Source organism: Callospermophilus lateralis, chromosome 5 (genome assembly GCF_048772815.1).
Source record: "Callospermophilus lateralis isolate mCalLat2 chromosome 5, mCalLat2.hap1, whole genome shotgun sequence".
In the NCBI taxonomy this organism is placed as follows: domain Eukaryota; kingdom Metazoa; phylum Chordata; class Mammalia; order Rodentia; family Sciuridae; genus Callospermophilus; species Callospermophilus lateralis.
In genome coordinates this window covers 2,097,869-2,123,045 of record NC_135309.1, presented here as the reverse complement: position 1 = coordinate 2,123,045, position 25,177 = coordinate 2,097,869, and the positions used below count along the sequence as shown (strand labels likewise).

General features: G+C 32.5%; 1 protein-coding gene across 1 annotated transcript in view; it reads left to right on the top strand.

Moving 5' to 3' along the window:
* LOC143399525 (uncharacterized) overlaps positions 1-20,953 on the top strand; it is a 70,348-nt gene extending 49,395 nt beyond the window's left edge. The window contains exons 3-4 of the mRNA XM_076856234.2: positions 13,531-13,657; positions 18,489-20,953. Coding sequence (XP_076712349.2) covers positions 13,531-13,657; positions 18,489-19,807 — 1,446 coding nt within the window. The 3' untranslated portion in view covers positions 19,808-20,953. The remainder of the gene's footprint in view (positions 1-13,530; positions 13,658-18,488) is intronic.
* The last annotated feature ends 4,224 nt before the right edge of the window (positions 20,954-25,177 follow it).

Genomic DNA, 25,177 nt, shown 5'->3' with positions numbered 1-25,177 from the left:
ACCCCAGGGCCTCATGCTTAGAAGGCAAGCACTCTACAAGCTGAGCTATTTACTCAGCCCCATTTTTTTTTGGGGGGGGGAGAGACCAGGGATTGAAGTCAGGGGCACTCTACCACTGCGTCACATCACTACCCCTATTTTGTATTTTACTTAGAGACAGGGTTTCACTGTTTTGCTTAGTGCCTCACCATTGATGAGACTGAATTTGAATTCATGATCCTTATGTCTCAGTCTTGTAAACAGCTGATATTACAGGCATGCACCACCATGCCTGGCCAATTTCAATCTTAAGGGCTAAAGTACATAGCAAATTAGATCAAAGTTCATGTCAATATCTTGGTACTATATATATTAGTTGTTGATAGACCTAATATTTTATTTACTTATATGTGGAGCTGAGAATTGATTCCAGTGCCTCACATGTGCCAGACAAGTGAGCTCCACTGAGCCCTAGCCCCAGCCGCATGGTACATTTTTTATGGGGGATATTGGAGATTGAACTCACGAACACTTGACTACTAAGACAAATGCCCAGGATATTTTTTTTTTCTTTATTTAGAGACAGAATCTCACTGAGTTTCTTAGCACCTCGCTTCTGCTAAGGCTGGCTTTGAACTTTTGATAATTCTTCCTCAGCCTCTTCAGCAACTGGGATTACAGACTTGCACCAACACACCCAGCCCCTGGTACATTTTAAATACCTGTTTTACATAGATTTTAACCAGTAGCCTTAACTTTTTTTCTAATATATATTTGATTTGAATCTATAACCCAGAAATCAGTGAAACAGAATCTATTTTTTTTCTCCAACACTGCTTTTGGTTATGACAGTGCTTGAGTTAAGATTCCCCATTAAAGAATTTACTGTGTGTTGTGTTCTCATTCTGACCTCCCATATGACCTAGTTCTGAGTTTTAGAATATCTGAAACAAGGTTCCCAGAGATTCCACATTTTTTGGAGTATTTAGAAAACACCACTATCTGAGTCTTGCCTTTTAGGGACCAGTTTGAATTTTAAGTGTGTAGCTTCTGAAGGGATGGACTAATTGGATGCTTTGCAGCTGAAAGGCATTTTCTGATATACTTTCCATCTAAAAGGTATTTCATTTGTTTTCTTTTATTAGATACTGTGAATAAAGATACAATAAAAATAAACGTGTGGCAATGTATTTAGCAAAAGGATTCCAAATTTTTTACATATATACCCGGAGTTATTATTACTGGATTGTATGTCATTTTTTTTTTACCAATAATTATTATTTATATCTTTTTATTCATTTAAATAATGGAGATTAACCCCAGGGAACTCTACCACTGTGCTACATACCCAGTCTCCAACACTTTTATTTGTTTATGTATTTTTGAGAGAGGGTTTTACTGAGTTTCTTAGGACCTTGCCAATTTCTTGAGGCTGGTCTTTAACTTGAGAATAAACCCCTAGTTTTCTACCTCTTATCCTCCTAAGCCACTGAGAGTACAGGCATGTACAAACTTGCAGTGCTACCCCAAATTATTACTAGTGGATTATGTGGCATTTTTATTTTGCCTTTTAAACAACCTTAACCCTTTAATAAAATATATTTATTAAATTTGTTTAAAATATATTTATTAAATTTATTTAAATATGTCACCAACATTTTTACATATTTGTGTACCCTGGAATCCCTATTAATTATGAGATGTTTACTTGGTTTTGTATGGTTTGGTGCTGAGTATTGAACCCAGGGGTGCATACCACTGAGATACATCCACATTCTTTTTTATGTTATATTTTGAGACAGGCTCTCCTTAAGTTGATTGTAGCCTTGTTATGTTAATGAGGCTGTCTTTGAACTAACAATTCTCCTGTGTCATTTTCCATAGCTTCTAGAATTTCAGGCATATGCCACCATACATGACAATTTTAGATTTTTATAATAGCCATTCCAACAGTACTGCATAGGCTGCAGAAAATCTATTTGATTAATGCATTAAATTCCTGAGGCAGTTTATGTGAAGTAGCTAGTGTAGGAGTGTTGAGTAAAGATTAGCAAGGATTGTGGAATGTAATAGACATTATTATCTAAAGTGCATATATGGGGCTGGGAATGTGACTCAAGTGGTAGTGTGCTCTCCTGGCATGCCTGCGGCCGGGATTCGATCCTAAGCACCATATACAAACAAAGATGTTGTGTCCACCGAACACTAAAAAAAAAAAAAAAAAAAAATTGAAATTCTCTCTCTCTCTCTCTCTCTCTCTCTAAAAAAAAATAAAGTACATATATGAAGACAGGAATTGATGTGAACATACTTTATATACAAACAGAGGTATGAAAAATTGTTTTATATGTGTAATAAGAATTGCGATGCATTCCACTGTCATGTATTTAAAAAATAAAACAAACAAAAAAAATCTTTATATGTATTGCTGAGAATCAAACTCAGTGCTTTGCACATGCTAGTAAAGTAGTCTACCACTGAGACACAACTCCAGCCAATGTACCCAGCTTTTTATACTCTCTTTGCAGTAATCAGAAACAACTTTAAAAATTAAAATTGCATTTATATCACTTTTCCTAGCACAGTAATGTATTACCAACTAAACTTATTCTTAATATTTTTTAAAAAATAACCTAATGTATGACTGTTATTTTTTCCAGAGATTATTTTATCACTTCTTTAGGGCTTGGTGAAGGGTCTTTTTTTTTTTTTTCAGAATATAGATGTCTTCTATTATCAAATGGGTCCATGGTAAGTGTGTTGAAAATAGTGATTATAAAAGTTCACACAATCCACACATTTCCAAGACTATAGAGGAAAGGGAAAGACAATATTCACAACCAAGAAACCATTTCCCATGGAAGCATAGATTCAGTGTCCAACCTGGAGTGTAATCCAGATCTTTCAGTGGTAAGGTTGTTTAGGAATCACAACCATAGGTTTTTGAGATCCTCTAAAGTACACTGAATGGCTAAAAATGACTTACTCTTCTTCAAAATAAAATGTCTGCTACCTACTTAAAAAGTAAAGCAATATGAATGAGAAAGGTGAATGAGACTTAAGTTCTGTGGTGGTACTGAGGTTGACCTTTTATTATAGTTTATAAATAGTCAAATAAGAAAGGCCTTATAGTTGTCTCATCTTTTCCAACACATGATATGGAATACTTAGATGAACTGACATGAAATAATGAAAATGCATTTAAGGGAAGTGATATCACAGAAATTTTCAGGGTAGAATCTTGGAAATGTGGGAAAAATATATTCATTTTTATATGCATTTCTATAGAAAAAATAAGTGTTAAGTACATGAGCAGGGTAAATTCAGTGTGCCTCAAGCAGTGTAGGTTGAAGGTAATGATAAAGTAGGAACTGAAGAGATCCAGAACTCTATAATTGTGAGAGACATTAATAGCAACTTAGAAAAAGAAAATATAGTTAAATCCCTTTAGATTTGCCTCTGTCCTCTGTTCCTCTTATAAATTTGATTCTGTCAAAAGAGATAAAAACCCTCTCTAAAACCTTACTGGTGCCTCAAAATTCTGGCTCCTGATGACCAAATAACAATTTTCTGTAAATCTCAGTGGCAGCTCATAAATTCTAATGTCTGGAGCTGAATTTATTTCCTACCTTGAAATGTTAGCCATGTAGATCCTTAGCCTGCTATCTGCCTTTGTATTATGATTTTCAAAATCTTGTTAGCTGTAAGTACCCTAGACACCCACCTCCTTTTTAACTTTTTGTGCTGTAAAAACTTTTTCCTGAAGATCAGGGGGATGATCTGTAGCATGGGATCTTGTAATAGACAGTCCTGGCCAGCTTTTGTGTACACAATACAATCTTGATTAATGTGATTTAAAATTTGAGTTGGTGGTTTTTTATTTGTGTTTTGGTTCAACATTAACCTTTTTTTTTTTTTTTTTTTTAACTTCACTATAAATAAAACCAAAGAACACAGTAAAACTCCTGTAAATGAGCCAGGTGCATAATAATAGTCATTCTTTACTGACAGCACAGTATTCATTATAGAAATGATATAAGCTTAAAAATTAAAATATATCTCAAATATCAAGGGAGTTTAGGAGTTATAAATATTTTCTTTCAGAATATAGGTAGTAAAATAAGACAAAAGAGAAAATGTGAAGCATAAATATTTTAAGTAATATGCAAAAAAGTCACAAATATTTATTACAAAAAAATCATATCTACAGAAATGGTTCAAAAGAAGCAGTTTTTATCAGGAATAAACATTTGGACAGGAATGGAAGTTTTGGTTCTCTTTCTAAGTAGTTTTACTCCTAGTGAAAAATCTTTACACTATTTCTTCATTTTCCTGGTTGGAATTAATTATAATTCATATATCTGTGAAAAAGGTACTGAATGCAGAAAAAATATTATTGCTCATGTTTAAATCACCTACATTATTTGATCTTTCCCTTTTTAAACCAAAAATCTGCATAAAACCATCTCTTAATAAATATCTCTATCTCTGAATATTAGAAGCAACTGAGTTATAAAATTTGCTTTGATAACTTGTCTCTTTATGTACTTAAAGACTATGAATTTGCTGCTTAGCATTTAGGTATAATTTTCTATGGTGTTCTCTGGTTATTTATGTCTCTGTGCCAAGTTTTATACCAAGCTCTTAGTATGTGCCCTAAATATTCTGTGTAGCAATGTAGGATCCATGTCTTATTTGTGACACTTTTTTCCCAGAACTGTATCTAAAGGGAAATATGTACAAGATGATTATCCAGAAAAAAATCTATCTAATATTATATTCTATTTTATATTTATTTATATAGTTATGTATAGATATTTTTATTATTTAGAAACACACTTTGGTCTGAAACTATAGTGATACTAGTGTGTTTTAGCTTGATTTGGTTGTGAGAAACAAACTAAAAAGACTTTTTTTTGTGTTGGTTGGTGATTTCTGCAACCTCAGGAACCTAGTGAATAATGGCAGAAATAAATAAGCAACTCTCTAGTTTGAGGCAGAACCACCAAACTAGATGATGTTTTGCTTCTGCTTTCTATCTTGATCATTAGATAAATACCTTTAAATTTACATGGAACACTTTTGGAATTCTGTTCTGTTAGTTCTAAAAAAAATCAATGAAAGTGAAAAATAATGCAGGAAAGATAAATAATTAATTTTAAACAATTCATTTCTTAAAATAAATAATTTTTTTTAAATTACCAAAAATTCTGAAAAGTTAGAAAAGTTGAAAGCTTTAGAAATAGCCTAAGGCAATTTCTCTTTTGCTCAGGACAGTAGAATATCTCCAACTCTTTCTTATCTAAAATCGGACTTTGTGCAAATATGAAAAAAAAAGTGCTAAGATTCCCCACATGGCTTAGAAGTTTAAAATTCTGACAGGAGCTCAAATCTGCCATATTTCTGCTTTACAAAATACAAAATCTTAAATTTGTATACTTAACAAACATTTACAGAAGTGTAATTTAAAATGACCTAAAAAAATAAAAAAAATCATTGAAGGATGACCCACTGAACATGAGGACTTATAATATTGAAGCCCTTATATTAAATGTCTTTTTATCATTGTCAGAATTTTCCATGTTTAGATTATCAATATATTAATCAAAATTTTTATGCATTTAATAACAAATATCTTAGTTCCTATTTTACTCAGTCTTTTAAAAAATTAGTAGTAATTAATATTAATAATTTAATTCTCATACTTGTTAAAGTATGAAACATATACTTTAAAAGCTATGGCTATAGCAAGTGAAAAATCCAGCCTAATTTCTTTTGAAGATTGGGAGCCATCTCATCACAAAAGCATGAAAAATAAGTTCTGCTTCATTATAAATTACTGTGATTTGTAAACTTGCTTGAAATGCCTACTAGTGTCTTGAGCTCACCCTGTCTGGTTTTCCCTGATAACAACCCTCCCTGAAAATTTAATGATGACTCAAATTCTGGCTTTCCCTGACCAAATAACAACTCACTCTGAAACTTTAGTGGTGCATCATAAATTCTGATGTTGTGATCTAAACTTACTCCCTAAGTGCTGAGGCATTTAGACCATTAACCTACTATGTGCCTTTGCATTATGCTTGCCAAAATCCTGTTATCCGTTTAAGTTCTCAAGACTCCCCGCTTTTGCAACTTTTTGTGCTATAAAACTGCAGTTCTAGAGAGCTGGAGTGCTGTCTTCTTTTCCCATGGGTTTCAGGAGAGACTATAATGATCAAATGTGGGACCCACAAAAGACCACCAGAGACCAAGTTCGATGTAAGCACCAAAGAGTTGTTTATTGCAAGCTAGTTCAGTCCTCCACACACACAGCAACTGGTGGCTTAGAGGCCCTGAGCAGTTTTATAACTCTTTGGGGAAGGCAAGTACCCCACATACATCATAGCATCTCTTAGCAATACATCACACACCTTGGGAAAATCATAAACAACTCTAAAACATGATTAGCACATTCACTGGTGGGAACAAGTTGGGTAAGGGTGATTGGTTAGTACAAGATAGGGATTCATTTGAATTGATTGACTTAGGCCACAAGGGGAATATGTGCTGAACTATATGGTTTCCCTAAATGTTATCAGCCACCATAAACTACTGAAAGGGTCATTTGGAATCCCAGGAATTTTCTCTGTCTCATGCTGATTGGTGGCTGCTAGGGGATTGCTATGGGTCCCCACCTAGCCTGACTGAGTCAGGGACACCTGGCACAGCAGATCTCTCCTGTTATTTGTAGATAAACAACTCAGCAGGGTGGGTATGAGCCTAGAAGTGCTCTGTGTGTCTTTCCAAGGGCAAGAGTCATGACCCCTTCCTTGGACAGTCTTTGCTCTGAGGTAGAGGTTGGTTTCTCATTTTGTACCTTATTTTTTTTTTTTTTATGTATTTTTTTAGCTGTAGCTGGACACAATACCTTTATTTCACTTTTTTTTTTTTTTTTATATGGTACTGAGGATTGAACCCAGGGTCGTGCACATGGGAGGTGAGCACTCTACTATTGAGCCATTATCCCAGCCTCTTATGTGTTGTTTTCATTGGGCATTTTTACTTTAGGAGGTTTCTTCCCTGTTCAAAGTTCAATCTGTCACCTAAAAAGAACAGAGAACAAAAAATTTAAAAAAATTTGATAGTTATTGTCATTATTTTATATTAATTCCTGAATAATATACAAACATATATAATCCATAAACTGAAATGACCTTATATGTAAGTTTAAATAAAAATGTTCTGTTGGTTGGGTTAGTTCCCACTTATGGAAAAAACAAAAACAAACAAACAAAAAAAAAACCTTCTCTTAAAATAACAGCAGCCTGAGACTTTGGGGTACATTTCTCAGATAAAAAAATAAAGCAGCACTCAATGACCTGAGATTCTAGCCCTGAATCATGCCTGAAGTAGATAATATTTCCTGTCACTCAAAAAAAGGGTTCACTAGTCTCAGATTCAATGTTCATTATCTGAAGTCCCTTCCAATCAAGAGCATTTTGTGGGAACTGTCCAATCCTGTGTGTCACCAGGGAAAAGGAGGGTGGGCTATTACTTCTTATCTCCTAAGCACTTCATTTTTGCCATCTGTAGTCTCACACTTCAGAGTCACAGGTTGTTCTTCTGTGCAGAAACTGAGGATCTCAAGTAACCTTACTTTTGAGAACCAGGCAATGGTGAGTGTGCATTGGCCTAGCAAGGGAGGCTGGGGGAGAATAACTATTGGAACCACAAGCCAGGCTGTGTTGAAAACAGGAGCTAGCACATTGGTCCTCTGGGCAGTCTCTGGAGTCTGCAGGCTTAAGTCCTCCACTGGGCCACTATGTCCTCAGTCCTACTGGCCAACCAGGTGGGGTACATGTCAGTGGCAGAGACTGTTTTCTGCCTTCCTTATGCTCAAAGGGCATCCTTAGCTTCTGCATAAAATACTATGTGGCAGGTGTATTCCTGCAGCTCAGATTCTGGAGACTAACAGGTGGAATCATTATCAAAATCAAATCTCCAAGGGCAGGAGAGGAGCTGTCATTTTGGGGTACCTAATTTCCTTTTGAGCTAGCTAATTTTCATTTTGTCATTCTTTTATTTTTACTTTCTTCATTATTATTATTTTGTTAAAGTTAGATGAACTGAGGGATACTGTACTACTTAGCCATATCCTTGGTAGTGAAGCCAGATTTACAGATAGGTAGTTAGTGTAGTTAGGTAAATTGGGTCTAATATCCAGTAAAATCAAGAATGAACACCATATTGAGAATGGAGTCCAGGAAAAAGAATTGAAAATGTCCCCAAGGCCCTGAGCCCATCCCAAAGAAATTATAATGAAGCAGCTCACAGCAAACATGGAAATGCTAATCCAAAAGCCCTTTCTGCCCAGATTACTCCTTCAGCCCACCTGTTCTCCACACTTTGGGCCTTCCCACCTATATTCCATCACTATAAGATAACAGAACAAAGGACAGCAATGTGACAGAAATGTGGGCTAGCTGAAGGAGGACCCTATCAAAAAAAAAAAAAATCCCTTCATGAATTCTACATTTTAGGTCCCCTTTTTCCTCTGGGGAGAAGTCTTTTCTGCTGTCCTTTAATAAAGCTTTTACTTTCCACTCTAAACTTTCCTTGGCGCATTTCTCTGGTGTTATACTTCAGCATTGGGGAAGCAAGGACTGTTCACCAGTAAACAGCCTAAACAGGTTTAAATTTATTTTGAGAAAGGTTCTACCTAAGTTGCTAAGATTATTATTTTTGTTAAGGTTTGATTTATCTAGAATTTGCTATTGCAATAAAGCATACTGTTTTTACATACATATGCGTTCATATGGGGATCTTTTTTATATTGTGATTCTTTGATAATTATTGTAATATTATAATTTCATGATATATATGAATATTAGGTCATGGTAAGTTCTTTTTTTGCTCTTATAATTGAAAAGCTTTTTGGCTAAAGTTACATATAACTTTGTAGATGAATTTTAAAAAATTATGCTTTTGTTTCTTACTTCATTTGAAGTAAAGCTTGTTGATTTTTTTTTTTTTATTACTGCCTTATTGTTGTATTTGATAGTCAGGTTTATTTTGACATAACCATAAAACATGGAATATAATTTGATCCCCTTAGGTATCCAGTAGTACTCCTTTCCCTATTCTCTTAAATTCTTCTATCGTGTATTTATTTATAGTTTTTTTTAAAAATTATTGCTTTATAGAATACACATAAAATAGACTTCATGTGATATATTCATATATGTACATAGCAATTTTGGTGAGATATATTGTTTAATTTGAAGGAAAATTATCACCTTTATAATGATAAGTTTTATCCTCCTTACATGGGATGTATAATTTAGTCTTTTATGTGCCTTTTGTGACTTTTATTTTCTCATAATTTCTACATATTTTGTTTCTAAAAATGTACACATGTGAAATACCACTTGCATAAGGCACGTATGTGAAATTTATGCATAGTGTTGAAGCCAGATTTAAAATTAGGTAGTCAGTGTAATTAGGTAAATCGGGTCTATTATCGAGTGAAATCAAAAATGGAGGCCATGCTGAGAATGACTCAGGGAAAACACAGGACAACTCATGGAATGTTCATGAAGTCCTGAAAAGGCCCTAGGCCAAAGTCCATCCCAAAGAAGTGTTAATGAAGTCCTTCCTGCTCAGACTACTTCTTTGGCCCACCTGTGTCCCACCCCTGGGACCTTGCCACCTACATTCCATCACTGAAAAAACTATAAAAAAGGGAGACAACAGCCCTTCCACGGATTCCACCTCTTGGGTCCCCTTCTTCCTCAGGGAGAAGTCTTTTCTGCTGTCCTTTAATAAGCTTCTAATTTCTACTCTGACCTTGCCTTGGTGTGCTCTCTGGTGTTATTCTTCAACATTGGGGAAGCAAGGACTCTACCAGTCAACAGCAGTAACAGTGTTTTATGCTCTTTTTTAAAACTAAATATATTATGAAATGTGAATGGCCCTAGTGACCATTTTTCCTACAGATTATTATTTATCTTCTCCAAGATGTATATTGTTTTGAGTCATGCCCTTGTGCTTCAAGTGTTTGGGTGAGTACCATTGAGTACTTATATGTTATCATGATCACATATGCTATAATTTCAGTAAGTCTCTGTGATGGGGAGTATCATGTATATTCAATAGCAAAATAGTTTCCACAAATAGATACTAATTTAAACTCCTTTTGAGTTAATGATAATTGATTTGTTTTAAATGTTCATCAATATTATTTAATTTTCCCCATGATGGGTTTTTATTTTGCATTTCTTAAATTTCTAAAGATTTTGAATTTTTATTGTTAATAAACATACCTCATGTATAAATTTGAAGTTCAAACTTCTGTCCTTTATATCTTTTTGGCTTAAACAATGAGAAAAGAATCTAAAAATGCAGCTAGAAATCAATTTGAAGAAAAACAAAAAGGTTTAAATTATTCTTTAATGTTGACTTTTTTCTTTCCTCATCATTTATTGTAGGTTTTTTGTATGATTGCAAAGATAGGTTATTTAAAGTGGATTCTAGGGCTTATCTTTGTTAATTACTTCGGGAAAAATAAATAAGAAATTTCTCTACATTATGGCTGCAGGAAAGTGAATAAATTTCTTTAAAATCATATGGTAATAAAATTGTTAAATGGCATATTTACTAAACATCCACTCCTTAAAAAAATTTTTTTCTGTAATATTTTTGGCAGTGAATCATGAATTCTATTATCTGGATTTTGGAGTTTAATATAAAATCATATGTAATAAAATTTGGCCAATCCTAGAAATATTTATACATAATTTGTTGTTTACTTAATGACATGTTGTGGAGATAGCAACTAATGAAAGTATTTATTTTTAGAAATGGTTACTTTTTTGCTTTTCAGTTTCTAATAAGCCTTTTAGATTTATTTCCTTACTGAGTCATGCAGTGCCACTGATGTGTTTTTTTTTCATTATGTAATCTCCAGACCTTTACCCTTCTAAGAAATCTGTCTTTTGAGTTCTGTTTCTGAAAATTTTCTTAAAATGAAAGAAAAAAAATATTTATGTTGCCCCTGAAATGTATTCTCAATACACTCTCTTCAAAATGGAGACAAATAATATTTCCCCAGACTGACATCCCTGTGTCAGGAGCTAACAATACATTGATGGTCTTTGAAAAAATTTCTACAGTTCTGTCTCTGGGTAGTTTTCTGTGGGCTGCTGAATTGCCATTTAGTATCCAGATACCCATGTTTTTTCATATACTATGGGAATAATTTTAGAGGACATAGATAAATAGTGCTCTTCATGGAGGCTATGAATACCTGTGTGTTCTGTAGTGCACAGCTGACAAAGCTCCTGGAAGACCCTGTGCAGATTCTAATTGGTTAATCATTATCTGCCACTCATATGAATTTTCTTTCAAAAGCTTGAAATAACCTTTTCACTTTAGGCATCCATGTCATCCACATTCCCAAGTATAAAAGTTTGAATCTTTCTTTTCTGAATTCCAGGTTCCATTTTTCTTATGGTTCAATGTGGTGCAAATAATTATGTTTTTTTGTCTTCTTTTTACACAGTGTTTCTAATGAAAATGTTCTCTGCTTCAAGCCCACATTTTCCATGTTCAGCTATGTTTAGAAAATGGCATAGAAAATTGTATTTGATAATTTATAAAGAAGAGTTGAGGATACTTCTTGCTCATATTTCCCTTCCTTAGAAACTGAACCAGAACTATGCTTGGCCCTTTAAAGGGAGCACCATAACCAATCAGATATATAGAAAAAAAGTTGATTGATTGTATATTCTATTCTAAGAATTCTCTGTTCAGATCTTGGCCCATTTCTTGATTTAGAGACAGAGTCTTGCTGAGTTGCTAAGTGCTCACTAAGTTGCTCAATACTATATATCTATATCTATATATACATATGACAATATTATATATAATATTGTCTTACAATTTATGATTTTTTTTTTATCCTCCTCAGTCACTGGAACTACAATTGTCTATCACTAGACCTGGCTCATTTTCTTTTTAAAAGCACCAACATTGATATTGATAATTCTCTCTGTGCTATGATCATCTTTAATAGCTTCTTATTTTGCTCTATTGCTTAAGATTTTCTTTACTTTTAGTTTATAAAATTTACTTTTCATTGGGATGGATGATTTGATAATAAATTCTAGTTATTTTATGGCTTAAAAATTTTTTTCTGTATGTTTTTTTCAACCTCAGGTTTAGATGAATTTCTTTTTTTTAGCTGTATCGAGGTCTAAGTGAAACATAATAACCTGTATGGATATTGTTAAATAAATGGAACCACAATTTTGCCCAGTTTTTTGACTGTACAGTATATACCCAAAGAACATAAAATCAGCATACTACATTGACACAGCCACATTAATATTTATAGCAGCACAATTCAAAATAGCTAAGCTTTAAAGCCAACCACTCAATGATAAATGGCTCCATTCAGTGATGACAGGATAAAAAATTGTTGCTTTATCCTATGTACACAATAAACTATGAATCAGCCATAAGGAAGAATGACTTTATGACATTTTTCAGTAAATGGATGAATCTGGAGATTTAATGCTAAGTAAAACAAACCATTTCTTTAAAACCAAAGATTGAAAGTTTTTCCTGATATGTGAAATCTAAAGCTCATAAAGCGGAAAAGAGTAAGAAAAAAAAAATCAGTAGATTGCACAATGCTAAACAATAAATAAACAAATAAAGGAAGGGGATGGAAATATTAAAGATACATATATCCTACCATGATAGCCACCAACAAAAACAGAATTTTAATTAGGATAAGATATATCCCATGCTTGCATAATGCCATAAAAAATTGATTTTACTATCAGGTAGTATTAGAAAGAACCAATAAATTAAAAAACAAATTATATTTATTTGAAAAGATATATGTATGTTCTATTATAAACATCATACAATATATACATCAATCAAAGTTTTTATATATATGTATGTATTATTTTGTGTTATAATTTGTTAAAATTATAAAAAAAATATATTTTTTATATTAATAACATACATAAGTACCATAAAATGTTTGAACTTAAATTCACTGTTAAATATTTTCATTAAGTGGACTGTCTACCTTGTTAAATTTCAAAATTCCTCTTATACCATTGGTATTGGAATTACTAGAGATCTCACTAAATATTCAGAAGAGCCAGCTCCATCAGAGAAATTACAAATAAGATTCTACACTTTAGTAAATCTCTGATTAGTGGTTGTACAATTAAAATTTGAGGATTCCCTTTTTTAATTAACATAATTTTCTCATCTGAAAAATATGTATAATTTAGATCATAATATAAAAAATTAAAAATATATATTTTTGTAGTAATGCCTGAGTTTTATATTGTGTTTCATAAATGCGGAGTATATATATTTTTTTGAACTTAAATGACTTTATCTGCAGAAGTAGACAATAGTATCATTGTGTTCCAAAACCACCAACATGATAGTCTACTAACTCTCATTTCAATTTCAATTACCTTACAGACTGTGCAAAATGTTCATGTGGTCAATGTGTTATTTATTTACCTATTCTTATTTCAGGTACTGTTAACATTCAGGGATATAGCCATTGATTTTACTGAAGAGGAGTGGGAATGCCTTCAGCCTGCTCAGAAAAACTTATATAAAGATGTAATGTTAGAGAACTATAGAAACTTTGCCTTCCTTGGTAAGTTTAATTTCCCTTTAAAATTTTTAATTAATAATTATTATTTAATTTACTTCTGTTTATCTTCTGGGAACTTCTCAATAAGAATGAGTTTCAGATTTGTGTTTCAAAGAAAAAAAGCATTTTTAGAATAGATATTTTACTCTTTAATATATATTATTTTGCACTTTAATCTTTCTTTTTCTCAGTGTGTTATACTTCCTTCACTTTAGATAAGTAGTACCTAGCATAATTTAGTGATGTAAACTATTGTAGCCTACACATAGCAGGGGAAAGAGTTGAAACGTTCAAATGGAGAAAACAAAACTAAAAAATGTTGGCAGAGTAGTTATTAAGCAGAAAAAATTTTCAGAAGCTTAGCTTTATTTCTTTTGATTTTAGTCATTGAACACCTACTGCCCTACATTTATTACATTCTCAAATTGTTTGTAGTCTTCTGTTTTCTTCTTTACTGATGTCCCAGTTCATTCAATTTAACCATCAAAACTTACATTTTGTTGTGAGGGCCAGCATGATCTGTTACAAATATTGTGAGGAAACCTGTAAAGAAGCTAACAGAAGAGAGAGACACATTCACAGTGAAAAGGAAAAAAGAAAAAAAAAAACCTGGCCACTCCTCTTCATGGCTGCACATAGTATACCCCAAAATTACATAGCTTCTGTTACCATGACTACATTCTAACCTAGTGTTATTTTAACCCCAAGTGCTAGCTAACCAAGATAAGGTACAGTTACTACAAACATAGAGCCCCTTCTCCCTAAGGACAGTACCAGAGAAACTAGATAGTGCACCTGTAGAGTTGTCTTAATAGCTTCAGGGAGAAACTGCTAGCATTACTAATTGTGGAACTCAGGGTGCCAGTTATCATCACCCCCGCACTTTCCTGTCTATTTCCAAGGTCAGAATACCTACAGCCTCCCCTCCTTTTTAAAGGCCTTTTGAATAAATAATATTTCTTATCTTCTTAATGCTGGTGGGTGCAAAAAATAAGGCAGCTATAGACAACAGCAAGTGCCAACATCAGTAGACATCCACGTATTAGTATTTTTTGACCCAGATGAAATTGAATAAACATGAAATTATCCAATCCAACAAGTCTAAACATCAATCATCTTGTTGGACCTTATTAATGATATCTTTAAGGTAATTTAACTCTTTTCAAATAAAATTACTATTATCACTTAAATTGAAGGAACACATGTTATTAAACTTTGGATATCCATTATGATGTAACAATACCAGACAATCAATTGCAGCATGAATGTCAAGTATGGCTTGACAAGGTTGTTTTTGTTCTTAATTAAGCATATTAATGGCCATGGAGGCATGGCTAATATGTTTTATGATAGAATAGGTGAGTTTCATAATAGTTTTGTAAGCCCATAGAGCTAGTCCAAGGAAACCCTCTAAGGAGAATGCAAAACATCAAATTTTGCCTTAGAGAGAAGGTTCACTGAATTATCACAGTTTTTATCAAGAGGAATAGCTCTTTTATAAACAAATTGATTAAATACTATGATAAAGACTCAGTTATTCTGCTAAGACAACAAAGAATACCATGAGACATTTTTGCAGGTATATAACAATTTCATTCAAGTGAGTCAAGATATTGTACTGGGTTGTAGAAGTCCAGGATCTGACAGTAGGGAATTTCTCATAGCTGGTGTACAAAAACAGAGCAACATTGTTATTAAGACCAAAACATTTACAGAGTTTTGTGTGAGTTTAGCAATCAAAGCAGTAACTAAGTTATCCAGAGAACATTATAACCTATTTGAGCCAACATCTTTTGAGCTGAGGCTGTTAATGATTTTACATCCCCCCAAGTAACTGGAATTAATTATATTATCATGGGTTCCTCTTTTAATGTTTCTCTTTTGAGAATAATGATTTTTCTCTTCTTTGAAGGGACTCTTCTCTTCCAGGGTTAAATGACACTTATGAATCAGCTTGTGAAGTCCTTGCTGTACATTTATAATTGCTATATTTCAAATATCAAGCTAGAGTCCAAACAGGACATGTTTGCATAAGTGTAGCAGTCCATGCTTTTCCCCAGGTGATCAAAGGCATAGGATTTTGTCATTCTGGTCAGGTGGAATCTTATATATTGCATACTTTTTTTGGTAATGACTTTTTGAGAATAGAATGTCTATTCAATGAAGATGACCAATTTTGAGTATTAACTTTATGTTGTATATTGAGCACATTAACAGTAAATAAAACAATATTTAATGCATATTAAAATGAGAGAGGCTAGATCTTTGTTTGTTTGTCTCAGTATTAAAAGGTAAATATTAGGATACAATTTGCTCACTCAAAAAAGCTTGTCCAAAAGAATTATGAGAAATTTTATTATTTAAAACTATATCTCATTGATTAAAAACTGTGCAATAGGATGAGATGTAAAGGCAGGGGCATTACCCATCTTTAAACAAAGAGGGGTTCTAAGAGCATATCATGTTTGGTTTTTCTCCATGCTCTCTGCTGGAACTGACTTGGCAATTTTTTTTTTTTTTTAGATTCAATTCTATTAGTCATTTTTTTCTTTTGTTTTGTGACTTGCAATAATGCATTAGTAATTATAAGTATTTTGAAGTGAATAGCTTATTATACTTCTACTTTGTAAGTTGTTTTCTATATTTCTTATTTTTTTCTATTTTGGTTAATGATTTAATTTCTGGATCATGCTTGGATTCTTTTCACACTTCTCTCTCTCTCTCTCTCGCTCTCTCTCTCTCTCTCTAATATATATCTTTCCTTTATATATTCTACAGGTTTTTAATTTTTACAGTATTTCACAAGTTGCTTAGACTTTTTTTAAGTTGGTCCTGTTTGAAAAGCCTCTCCCATATTGGTAGAATTTCAGCTTTGCACACTAGGAATCCCTCCCCCTGTGATTTATTCTTAAGAAATTATTCACATACACAGTTTGTGCATAATTATATTAATACTTTTTGTCTTAATTTTACTCTCTTAACTTTCTTTAAATAGTTATTTAGAGTTCTTTGAGTAATTCATAACTGTCAGTATCCTAATATTCAGTTCTTAATGTTTGCTTTTTCTTCTTTTGTTACTTGGATTAAACCATGCTTCTCTTTCTTCATATTTGCTGTACTATTTTTTATTTTTCATTAAAGAAGCCAACAGTAGATTATATAGTCCATTTTGGGGAAAAAAGTATTAAAACATTTAAATAAATAAAAATACACAAGAACAGTGCTGTATCCTTGTAATATGTGCTAACTGAGAGGCCATGCAAAAGTACTTCATGTTTGAGGAAAGTCGAAGAAATTTAGAAACAGCATGACTGAAACAATTTAAAGAAAAAATTGTGTTGTAGTTCAGAGATATAGAATTTTGGGGGTTAATCTCAAGCACCACACATGAAAAATTAAAGGTTGGATGACCTATAGATTCAGAAATGTCAGTACTAAATATGTATCTATGAACAATTAAATAAGCAAATTGAAGTGATACCTCTGCTTTTCTGATTAATGCAATCATTGTTCTCAGTATTAAAGCTAGGGACTCAGTGTGTGCCCATCAATTATCAAATGAGTAAAAATATTGCACTTTTATACTATTATTATTTAGTTATGAAAATATTAATTTTTTTCTCATAAAGTGTTTTAAGAAATACATGCAGGACTTTGCACTAAGTGAAATGTGGCAGGCAGGGATTAAGTTGCAGGAACATTTGATTCACACGTGGAAGTAAAAATTTAAGTGAGTAAAATTGTGCTCACCAGGTACTGGGCTTTTTGTATGGTTGATTTTATAGTCAAAGTCTCCATATTTTTATTTTATTGAGCATAAGAGGGTCAAGAGTTTTGTTTTATCAAATGTTGAGTGTATTATGTTCTTCATTAATTCTACTAGTAGAAGGAATGCAATACCTTGTAGGAACAAAACTGGTATTTATATTAAATAATGATTGTGTTAATCCATTCTGTTTAGTCATTTTACCTTTTATATATAGTATAGAATACCATGATATATTTAGTAAATAAACAAAGTAGTATTTGTCAGTGAAAGAAATCATCATATTGCGTGAATTTAAAAATATGAAAATCAATTTATTATAGTTGATTGTCAAGTGTTGACTTCAGCCAAGTATTATGGCATAGACTATGCAAGGTTTTTATACTCAAAGTCTCCATATTTTTATTTTATTTTGTTGACTTTATCCAAGTATTATGGCAAAAGGTTATGCAAGGTTTTATAGTCTTTTAAAATGTTTTTATGGAAAATTTTATAGACATATATGTGTATATTTCTTAGTAAATTTTTTGTTCATATTTCTTGTTAAGAGTCCATAGCCTCTTTACTCTTGTTGACTATTTGTGGTATTATCACTCAAATTCTACCAGTTATTTTCACATCTCTATGTCATGGTAGACAAAAACCAGTTTTTGGACACTCTTTGAAAGAGCCACAAATGTTTGTATATGTTTTATATTTCTCTTATTCTACTGAGAGTAAAGATAGCTGGTAGATATTTTCTAAATATGTAATGGTATATTATGGAGGACAAAAGGCTTTGGATGATAAAAGTAAAATACTTTCCTTCTCTTTATTATAATACTCTTCTTAATAATGTACTCCTCTTGGATACTGTGGTCTCTAAAACACTTTGGGTAATATTCTCAATGTAATTGTGTCTGCACATTTTTACTGAACTGATATATTCTTAAATTTATGATGTCTTTGAATGTACTAATCTGCTACACTCCTGATGTACTTATTTTAAGTTAATTTTATGTTATGTATTCAAAGTATATTTATCCTACTCTAATAGGTATTGTTATGTTTAACTTTTGTTTATTTCAGCCATGACTCCTCAAGATACTCAAGAATATTCAACAGAAAAGGGCGTAAAACATATATTTCACACTGTGATGAGTGGAAAATATAGAAGTTGTAATCTTGACTGTTTACAACAAGAGAATATATGGAAAACTACAAGTGAGAGTGAACACCAGAAATTATATAAAAATTCAGACCTTGTTCACAATCAGAGAATTTATACTGGAGAGAAGCCCTACAAATATAAACAACGTGGCAAAGCTTTTAGTAAAAAAATAGGTCTTATTTACCACAGAAGAACCCACAGTAGAGAGATGCCCTACAAATGTAAAGAGTGTGGAAAAGCTTTCAGTCAAAAAGTAGGCCTTACTTGCCACAGGAAAACTCACACTGGAGAAAAGCCCTACAAATGTAAAGAATGTGGCAAAGCTTTCAGTCAAAAATCACACCTTATTGGCCACAGCAGAACTCACACTGGAGAGAAGCCCTACAAATGTAAAGAATGCGACAAAGCTTTCAGTCAAAAATCACACCTTATTCGCCACAGGCGAACACACAGTGGAGAGAAGCCCTACAAATGTAAAGAATGTGGCAAAGCTTTTAGTCAAAAACCAGACCTTTTTAGGCATAGCAGAACTCACACTGGAGAAAAGCCCTACAAATGTAAAGAATGTGGGAAAGCTTTCAGTAAAAAAACAAACCTTATTGGCCACAGGAGAACTCACACTGGAGAGAAGCCCTACAAATGTGAAGAATGTGGCAAAGCTTTTAGTCAAAAACCAGACCTTTTTACGCACAGGAGAACTCACACTGGAGAGAAGCCCTACAAATGTAAAGAATGTGGCAAAGCTTTCAGTAAAAAATCACACCTTATTCGCCATAGCAGAACTCACACTGGAGAGAAGCCCTACAAATGTAAAGAATGTGGCAAAGCTTTCAGTACAAAAACACACCTTATTAGCCACAGCAGAACACACAGTGGAGAGAAGCCCTACAAATGTAAAGAATGTGGAAAAGCTTTCAGTCAAAAAGTAGGCCTTACTTGCCACAGAAGAACTCACACTGGAGAGAAGCCCTACAAATGTAAAGAATGTGGAAAATCTTACAGTGAAAAATCACACCTTATTAGCCACAGTAGAACTCACACTGGAGAAAAACCCTACAAATGTAAAGAATGTGGAAAAGCTTTCAGTCAAAAGTCAAACCTTATTGGCCACAGCAGAACTCACACTGGAGAGAAGCCCTACAAATGTAAAGAATGTGGCAAAGCTTTTAGTCAAAAATCACACCTTATTCGCCACAGGCAAACACACACTGAAGAGAAGCCCTACAAATGTAAATAATGTGGCAAAGCTTTTAGTCAAAACCCAGACCTTTTTAGGCACAGCAGAACTCACACTGGAGAGAAGCCCTACAAATGTAACGAATGTGGAAAAGCTTACAGTCAGAAATCACACCTTATTTGCCACAGCTGAACTCACACTGGAGTGAAGCCTAACAAATGCAAAGTATGTAACAAAGTTTTTACTGAAATATCAACCGTTATTTGCCACAACAGAGTTCACACTGGAGAATAGTTCTAAAAACATGAATAAGTGGCAAAACTTTTAATAAAAAAATAAAACTTTATTCACCACAGCAGAAGACACCCTGCTGAATGTGAAATGTAAATAAAGTGATAATACTTTTAAAGAAAAACTAAACCTCATTAACAACAGAATTTATAAAGAAAAGAACCCCTACAAATGAAAACAATGTAGCAAAGCTTTTAATAAGAAATCAATTCTTTTTCATCACTTAGCTATTTATTCTGGAAAGAAGACATAAATGTAGAGAATGTAGAGACATTTTAAATTATATATCATATATTATTAGACATCAGAGAGAACACACTGGAGAGAAGCTTTACAACTGAGAACATCATACCATTCCTCTAAGAAAGAGTCAACATTTAATACCCACCACAATAAACATAGAAGAGACAAAGTTTTGAAATGTGAAAATTGACAATGTGGCAATGCCTCCAAAATTTATTCACCAATACTCAGCACCTGTGGATACATACTGGTTAGCGAGAATACGAATGGAAAAAAAAAACAAACATTTCATAACCACATGTTTCTTAAAAACTACTGATTTTTAGAGGATTCATTGTGCCCAGAAACCCTATAAAGTTAAATAATATTTTGAAAACTTTCATTGAACATCTGAAAACTCATACCAGTAGTGAATATTGAACAGATTTTGTCCAAAATGTATGCCCTATATAAAAAGGAATCATTTATAATAAACAGTTTGACAAATGTGAGAGTATAGTAAAGTCATTATCTATACATTACACCTTGATTTATATGTGGATCAGTGAAAGACATTACTTATTTAAATATAAAAAATAAGTAGTTGTCTTTAACATTTGCTTAAATTTTTTAAGCATTATCAAGTTATTTGGTAGAAATATCCGTCATAAATAATCATACATGCATAGTACAGAAACCTCATCTTTGAAAGCATATATTTTTTTGTTTTCTAAATCAAATATTACTATTTTCATTTTTGAATACTGGAGAAAAGAATTATATGAAATCTATTTTTTGATGTTTAACAATAAATTGTAACATTTTAAACTGTATTTCTTTTTTGTATTTTAGTTTATATTTATGGATTTTTAAACACTGAGCCACCTTCCTAAGCCCTCTCCCCACTTTTTCAAATTTTGAGACTGTCTTGCTAAGTTTCTTGAAACCACACTAAGTTGCTGATGCTGAACTTAAACTTCTGAAACTACTCAGTTTCCCAATTTTCTTGGATTACAAGCATGTACCATTCTGCCCAATTCATAGTGCATTTTTTTTTTCCTATATGACTTGGGTGAATACATGAGGCTTAAAATGCAGCTACATGAGTTTGAGTCCTTTCACTGGTAAAAACATACTGTAATTTGTACTTTAATAGAAGACTCAAAATGGTGCTAGACAAACCTATTTTTTCAATCTGCCTCTTTATTCATAATATTCTAATTTGATCTTGTCAGTTCTGACCGTTTCTGATTAATGGGTATCATCAATATGGAGCCATGTATTCAAATTCCCTCTATGATCAATAGCAATTCTTCCCATTAAAAATCAAAATATTTTCATAGAGTCTTTGCTATATTTTAAGGAGCCACTCTTGCTTTTGTTTAGAAAACAGAATCAATTCCACATTGTTGAGTCCCAAATTAATAGCAATATATTAACCTAAGCACCATGAGGAATATAACAAATACAAGATATCACCTTTGAAATATAAAAAAAAAATAAGAATAATAAATGCTAAGCCATTACCATCTAAACTATACTGGGGCTTTTAAAATGTATTCTTAGATGTTCTACTCACTCTCATAGTAAGAGGCCTTAGACTCAAAGTCATTTTTTGTTGTTGTTGTTTTAGTCTGTTTTATAATGCTATAGAAAAATACTAGAACCAGGCCAATGTATAAAAAGAGATAAATGCATGAAAATATTTTCTGTGGTGCTGGGGTTTTGGCTCAGTGGTAGAATGCTCACCTAGCACATGCAAAGATCTGAGTTCAATCCTCAGCACCACATAAAAATAAATAAATAAAATAAAGGTATTCTGTCCGACTACAATAAATAAATAAATGAATGAATATTTTTTGAGTACATACTTCTGAAGATTTAAGTGCATTTTACCAGAATCTTCTCTGCTCTGTGACAGCCCCTTCACCTGCATTACACATGAGATGGCATTATGGTAAGGGCCCATTTGAGAGGTGGAGAGAACATAAGGAGATAGAAAGTCAGAGAAATTCAGTAAGAAGACTTGCTCTTTTTGTAACAGTCTGCTTTAATAGGAACTATCTTGTATCCCATGAAAATTTCATTAACTCTTTCCAAGGGCATCTCCCCCAATGATCTAAGCAGAATCTACTAGATCTCAATTCTTACACATTCTACTATTTTCCATCTCTCTCCCTTTGGAGGGACATACTCTATTAATAATGAAAGTAATATGAGAAAGAAAATGGTAAAAATGAGACATAGAATGTGATTTCTTAGTATTTATAAAGATTCTAGATACTACAATAAAATGCTTTAGAATATAGAAATTATTTTAGGTGGAGATTTTATTTTAAAGACAATAGGGAATTCAATTAAACTACTTCCTGAAGAATGAATAAATTTGAATGTGACAAGACTAGGTATATTAAAAGACTAGGTATATTAAATATGGGCTAGGTATATTAAAAGAAGGGAAAAGCCTGTGCAAAAACTCAATGGATGTATAGTAAACCATGCCTAGGTTTATAAAGAAAATTGTGAGCTTTCTGAATATGCTATATCAAGCCAAATGTGGACTGGCTAAAACGTGGTGGCCCTCAAAACCAGAGCAAATATAAGAAAGATGCAGTGGACATCAGTCTCAAGAGCTTCCTATTAAAATATCTGCTTCCAAAGACTACATTATTCTTAGTAATTCTTGGGAGTATTATCTTTGTTTCCATTTCAATTTTTAGCTTTCTATATAGTTGCTGCAACATCCCTTGACCAGATCAATATTTTCTTGAACATTTTCATATATTAATCTATACACTGTCTCACATATGTTTATTTCTAGATTGTCATTGATCCCTCCAAGTGAATTCTGAGATGTGTGAGAGGTTTAACAAGTATAGAAATTTGCTTATTAAAAATAAGCCATATTGTAGGTGGGAAGTAAAAGGAGAAAAGATGCAAAAGTCCTCATCTAAACTTGTATATGCTGATACTACACAAGGTTATTTCAATGATGTCTGGTTTGCGGTAGGGAAGCAAATTTTCTTATACACTATGACACAAAGTTCATCAAATATGGTTGTTATAGACTTTGAGAACACCCAAATTTATCTTGGTAATTTCTACATTGAAAAACTACTGTTACCTTTAAGCAAAACTATTCATTGCAATAAATCTGAAATAGTTCTTTAATATTGCAGAACAGAAAATTGGTGGCATTATTCACTAAATGCCAATATTTTCCAATAACACCTATAGGGGTACTTAACAAAATGGATAGATAATTAAAGTAAAGAGTGAAATGAGACCCAGAAACAACTAATTATAGTACAAATTATTATTACCTTATTTCAAATACTAGTGCACACTTTTGCTTTTTTTCCCAAAAGTTATTTTTTTTAACCTTTTGGTATGATATTTCACTTCATTTATATAACATGATAAATAGTATGTTTTTTTTCATATGCACTCTCTGATGCATCCCAAATATATTTGCATTCCCCAAGACCTTAGCAGATTTCTAAACACATTATTCATTAGAGAAACAGTAGTTACTTCTGAAATCTATATTGCCATTTTCAAATGAGGTCTTGCATTTTTTTTCAAATATCTGAAATAGTTAGGATGAACCTAATTCTAATTAGCATATAGTAACTGCTTGATAAATATTTGTGAAAAGGATGAAGAAATAATAAGAGCATTTATATAATCTGTACAATATGGTATGTGGTTTTTCATGTTTTTAGCTACAACTTATTGAGTATTATAACAATCTTATTATGTGGGTAAGATATGGGTATAATGAACCAATAATAAATAAAAATTGCATGCTGCATTGTTAGTAATTCACCAAATAATTTTTTCTATGCTATCAAATGTTACAAAAAAGTGCACATTGTACTGTGTTTCATATGAAGAACTTGACTTTCCATTATTTGTGTTTAGTGGGTTTTCACTTTCTTTTTCATCACTTTGTTTTTTTTTTTCTGTATTTTCAAATATTCAATTTTTTTGTGTGTCTTGAGGAAAATAGATCACTAGAATCTTCTAACTTTTGCTACTTTTAATCACTTGACAACTCACTAGCTAATATTTCTATTAAACCATCATTTGAAAGGTAGGACTGAGGTATGCTAACAAAACTCTTTTCAAGGTCTACTGGAAAATCATCATAACTTTCTTCAGCTCTGTAGTTAGAGCCACTGTTTTATCCAAAAACTCTGTTCCCTTTGATTGATTTTTCTCTATATTGAGTAACTCTCTTTGAAATGAGGCACAGAAAACAGCTTTTTAGAATTTTATCATTTATTAAAATCTATTTTTATTTATCATTAAAGGACAGTCTGCTTCATTTAAGAATACCAGGTTGAATACTAGTTTTCCTTTAAATCCTGAGGTTATTCTGTATTTATCATCTATAATCCATCATTAGTGATAAATACTTGGGGTCTATTCTTGCTTTCTTGAAGCTGACCATGGTTTTTCTTTTCAGGATATTCTATTTATTTTAAGCATAGCTACTTGAGAAATTCTGGAGATATATTTAGCCTATTTAAATTTTATTTTCTTGATTATAGCATTCAATCAAAATTGAATATTTCCAGAACTGATTTTCTTTCCAGTATATACTTGTAGGAAACTGGGTAAAATATGGAAAATACTGTGTCTGTTTTGTAGACACCAAAAACAGGCATAGCAGATGAGTGAAACCATAAGCAATTAGTGCAGACTGGTGAAGTGAACTATAACTGTATTTTTAAAATTGTTCTTTATAAGTGCAGTTTGATAAAGTGCTGTTAAAACTTATGGGTAAAGGGGAAGTAAGAATAATCAAAGTATACCAGTGTAAGGAAAACTTGAAGTCTGGCACCTGAGAGCAGACTGTGTGGGAAACTTCATGTTATGATACAAAAGAATCCCCCACTTTCTCTTCACCCT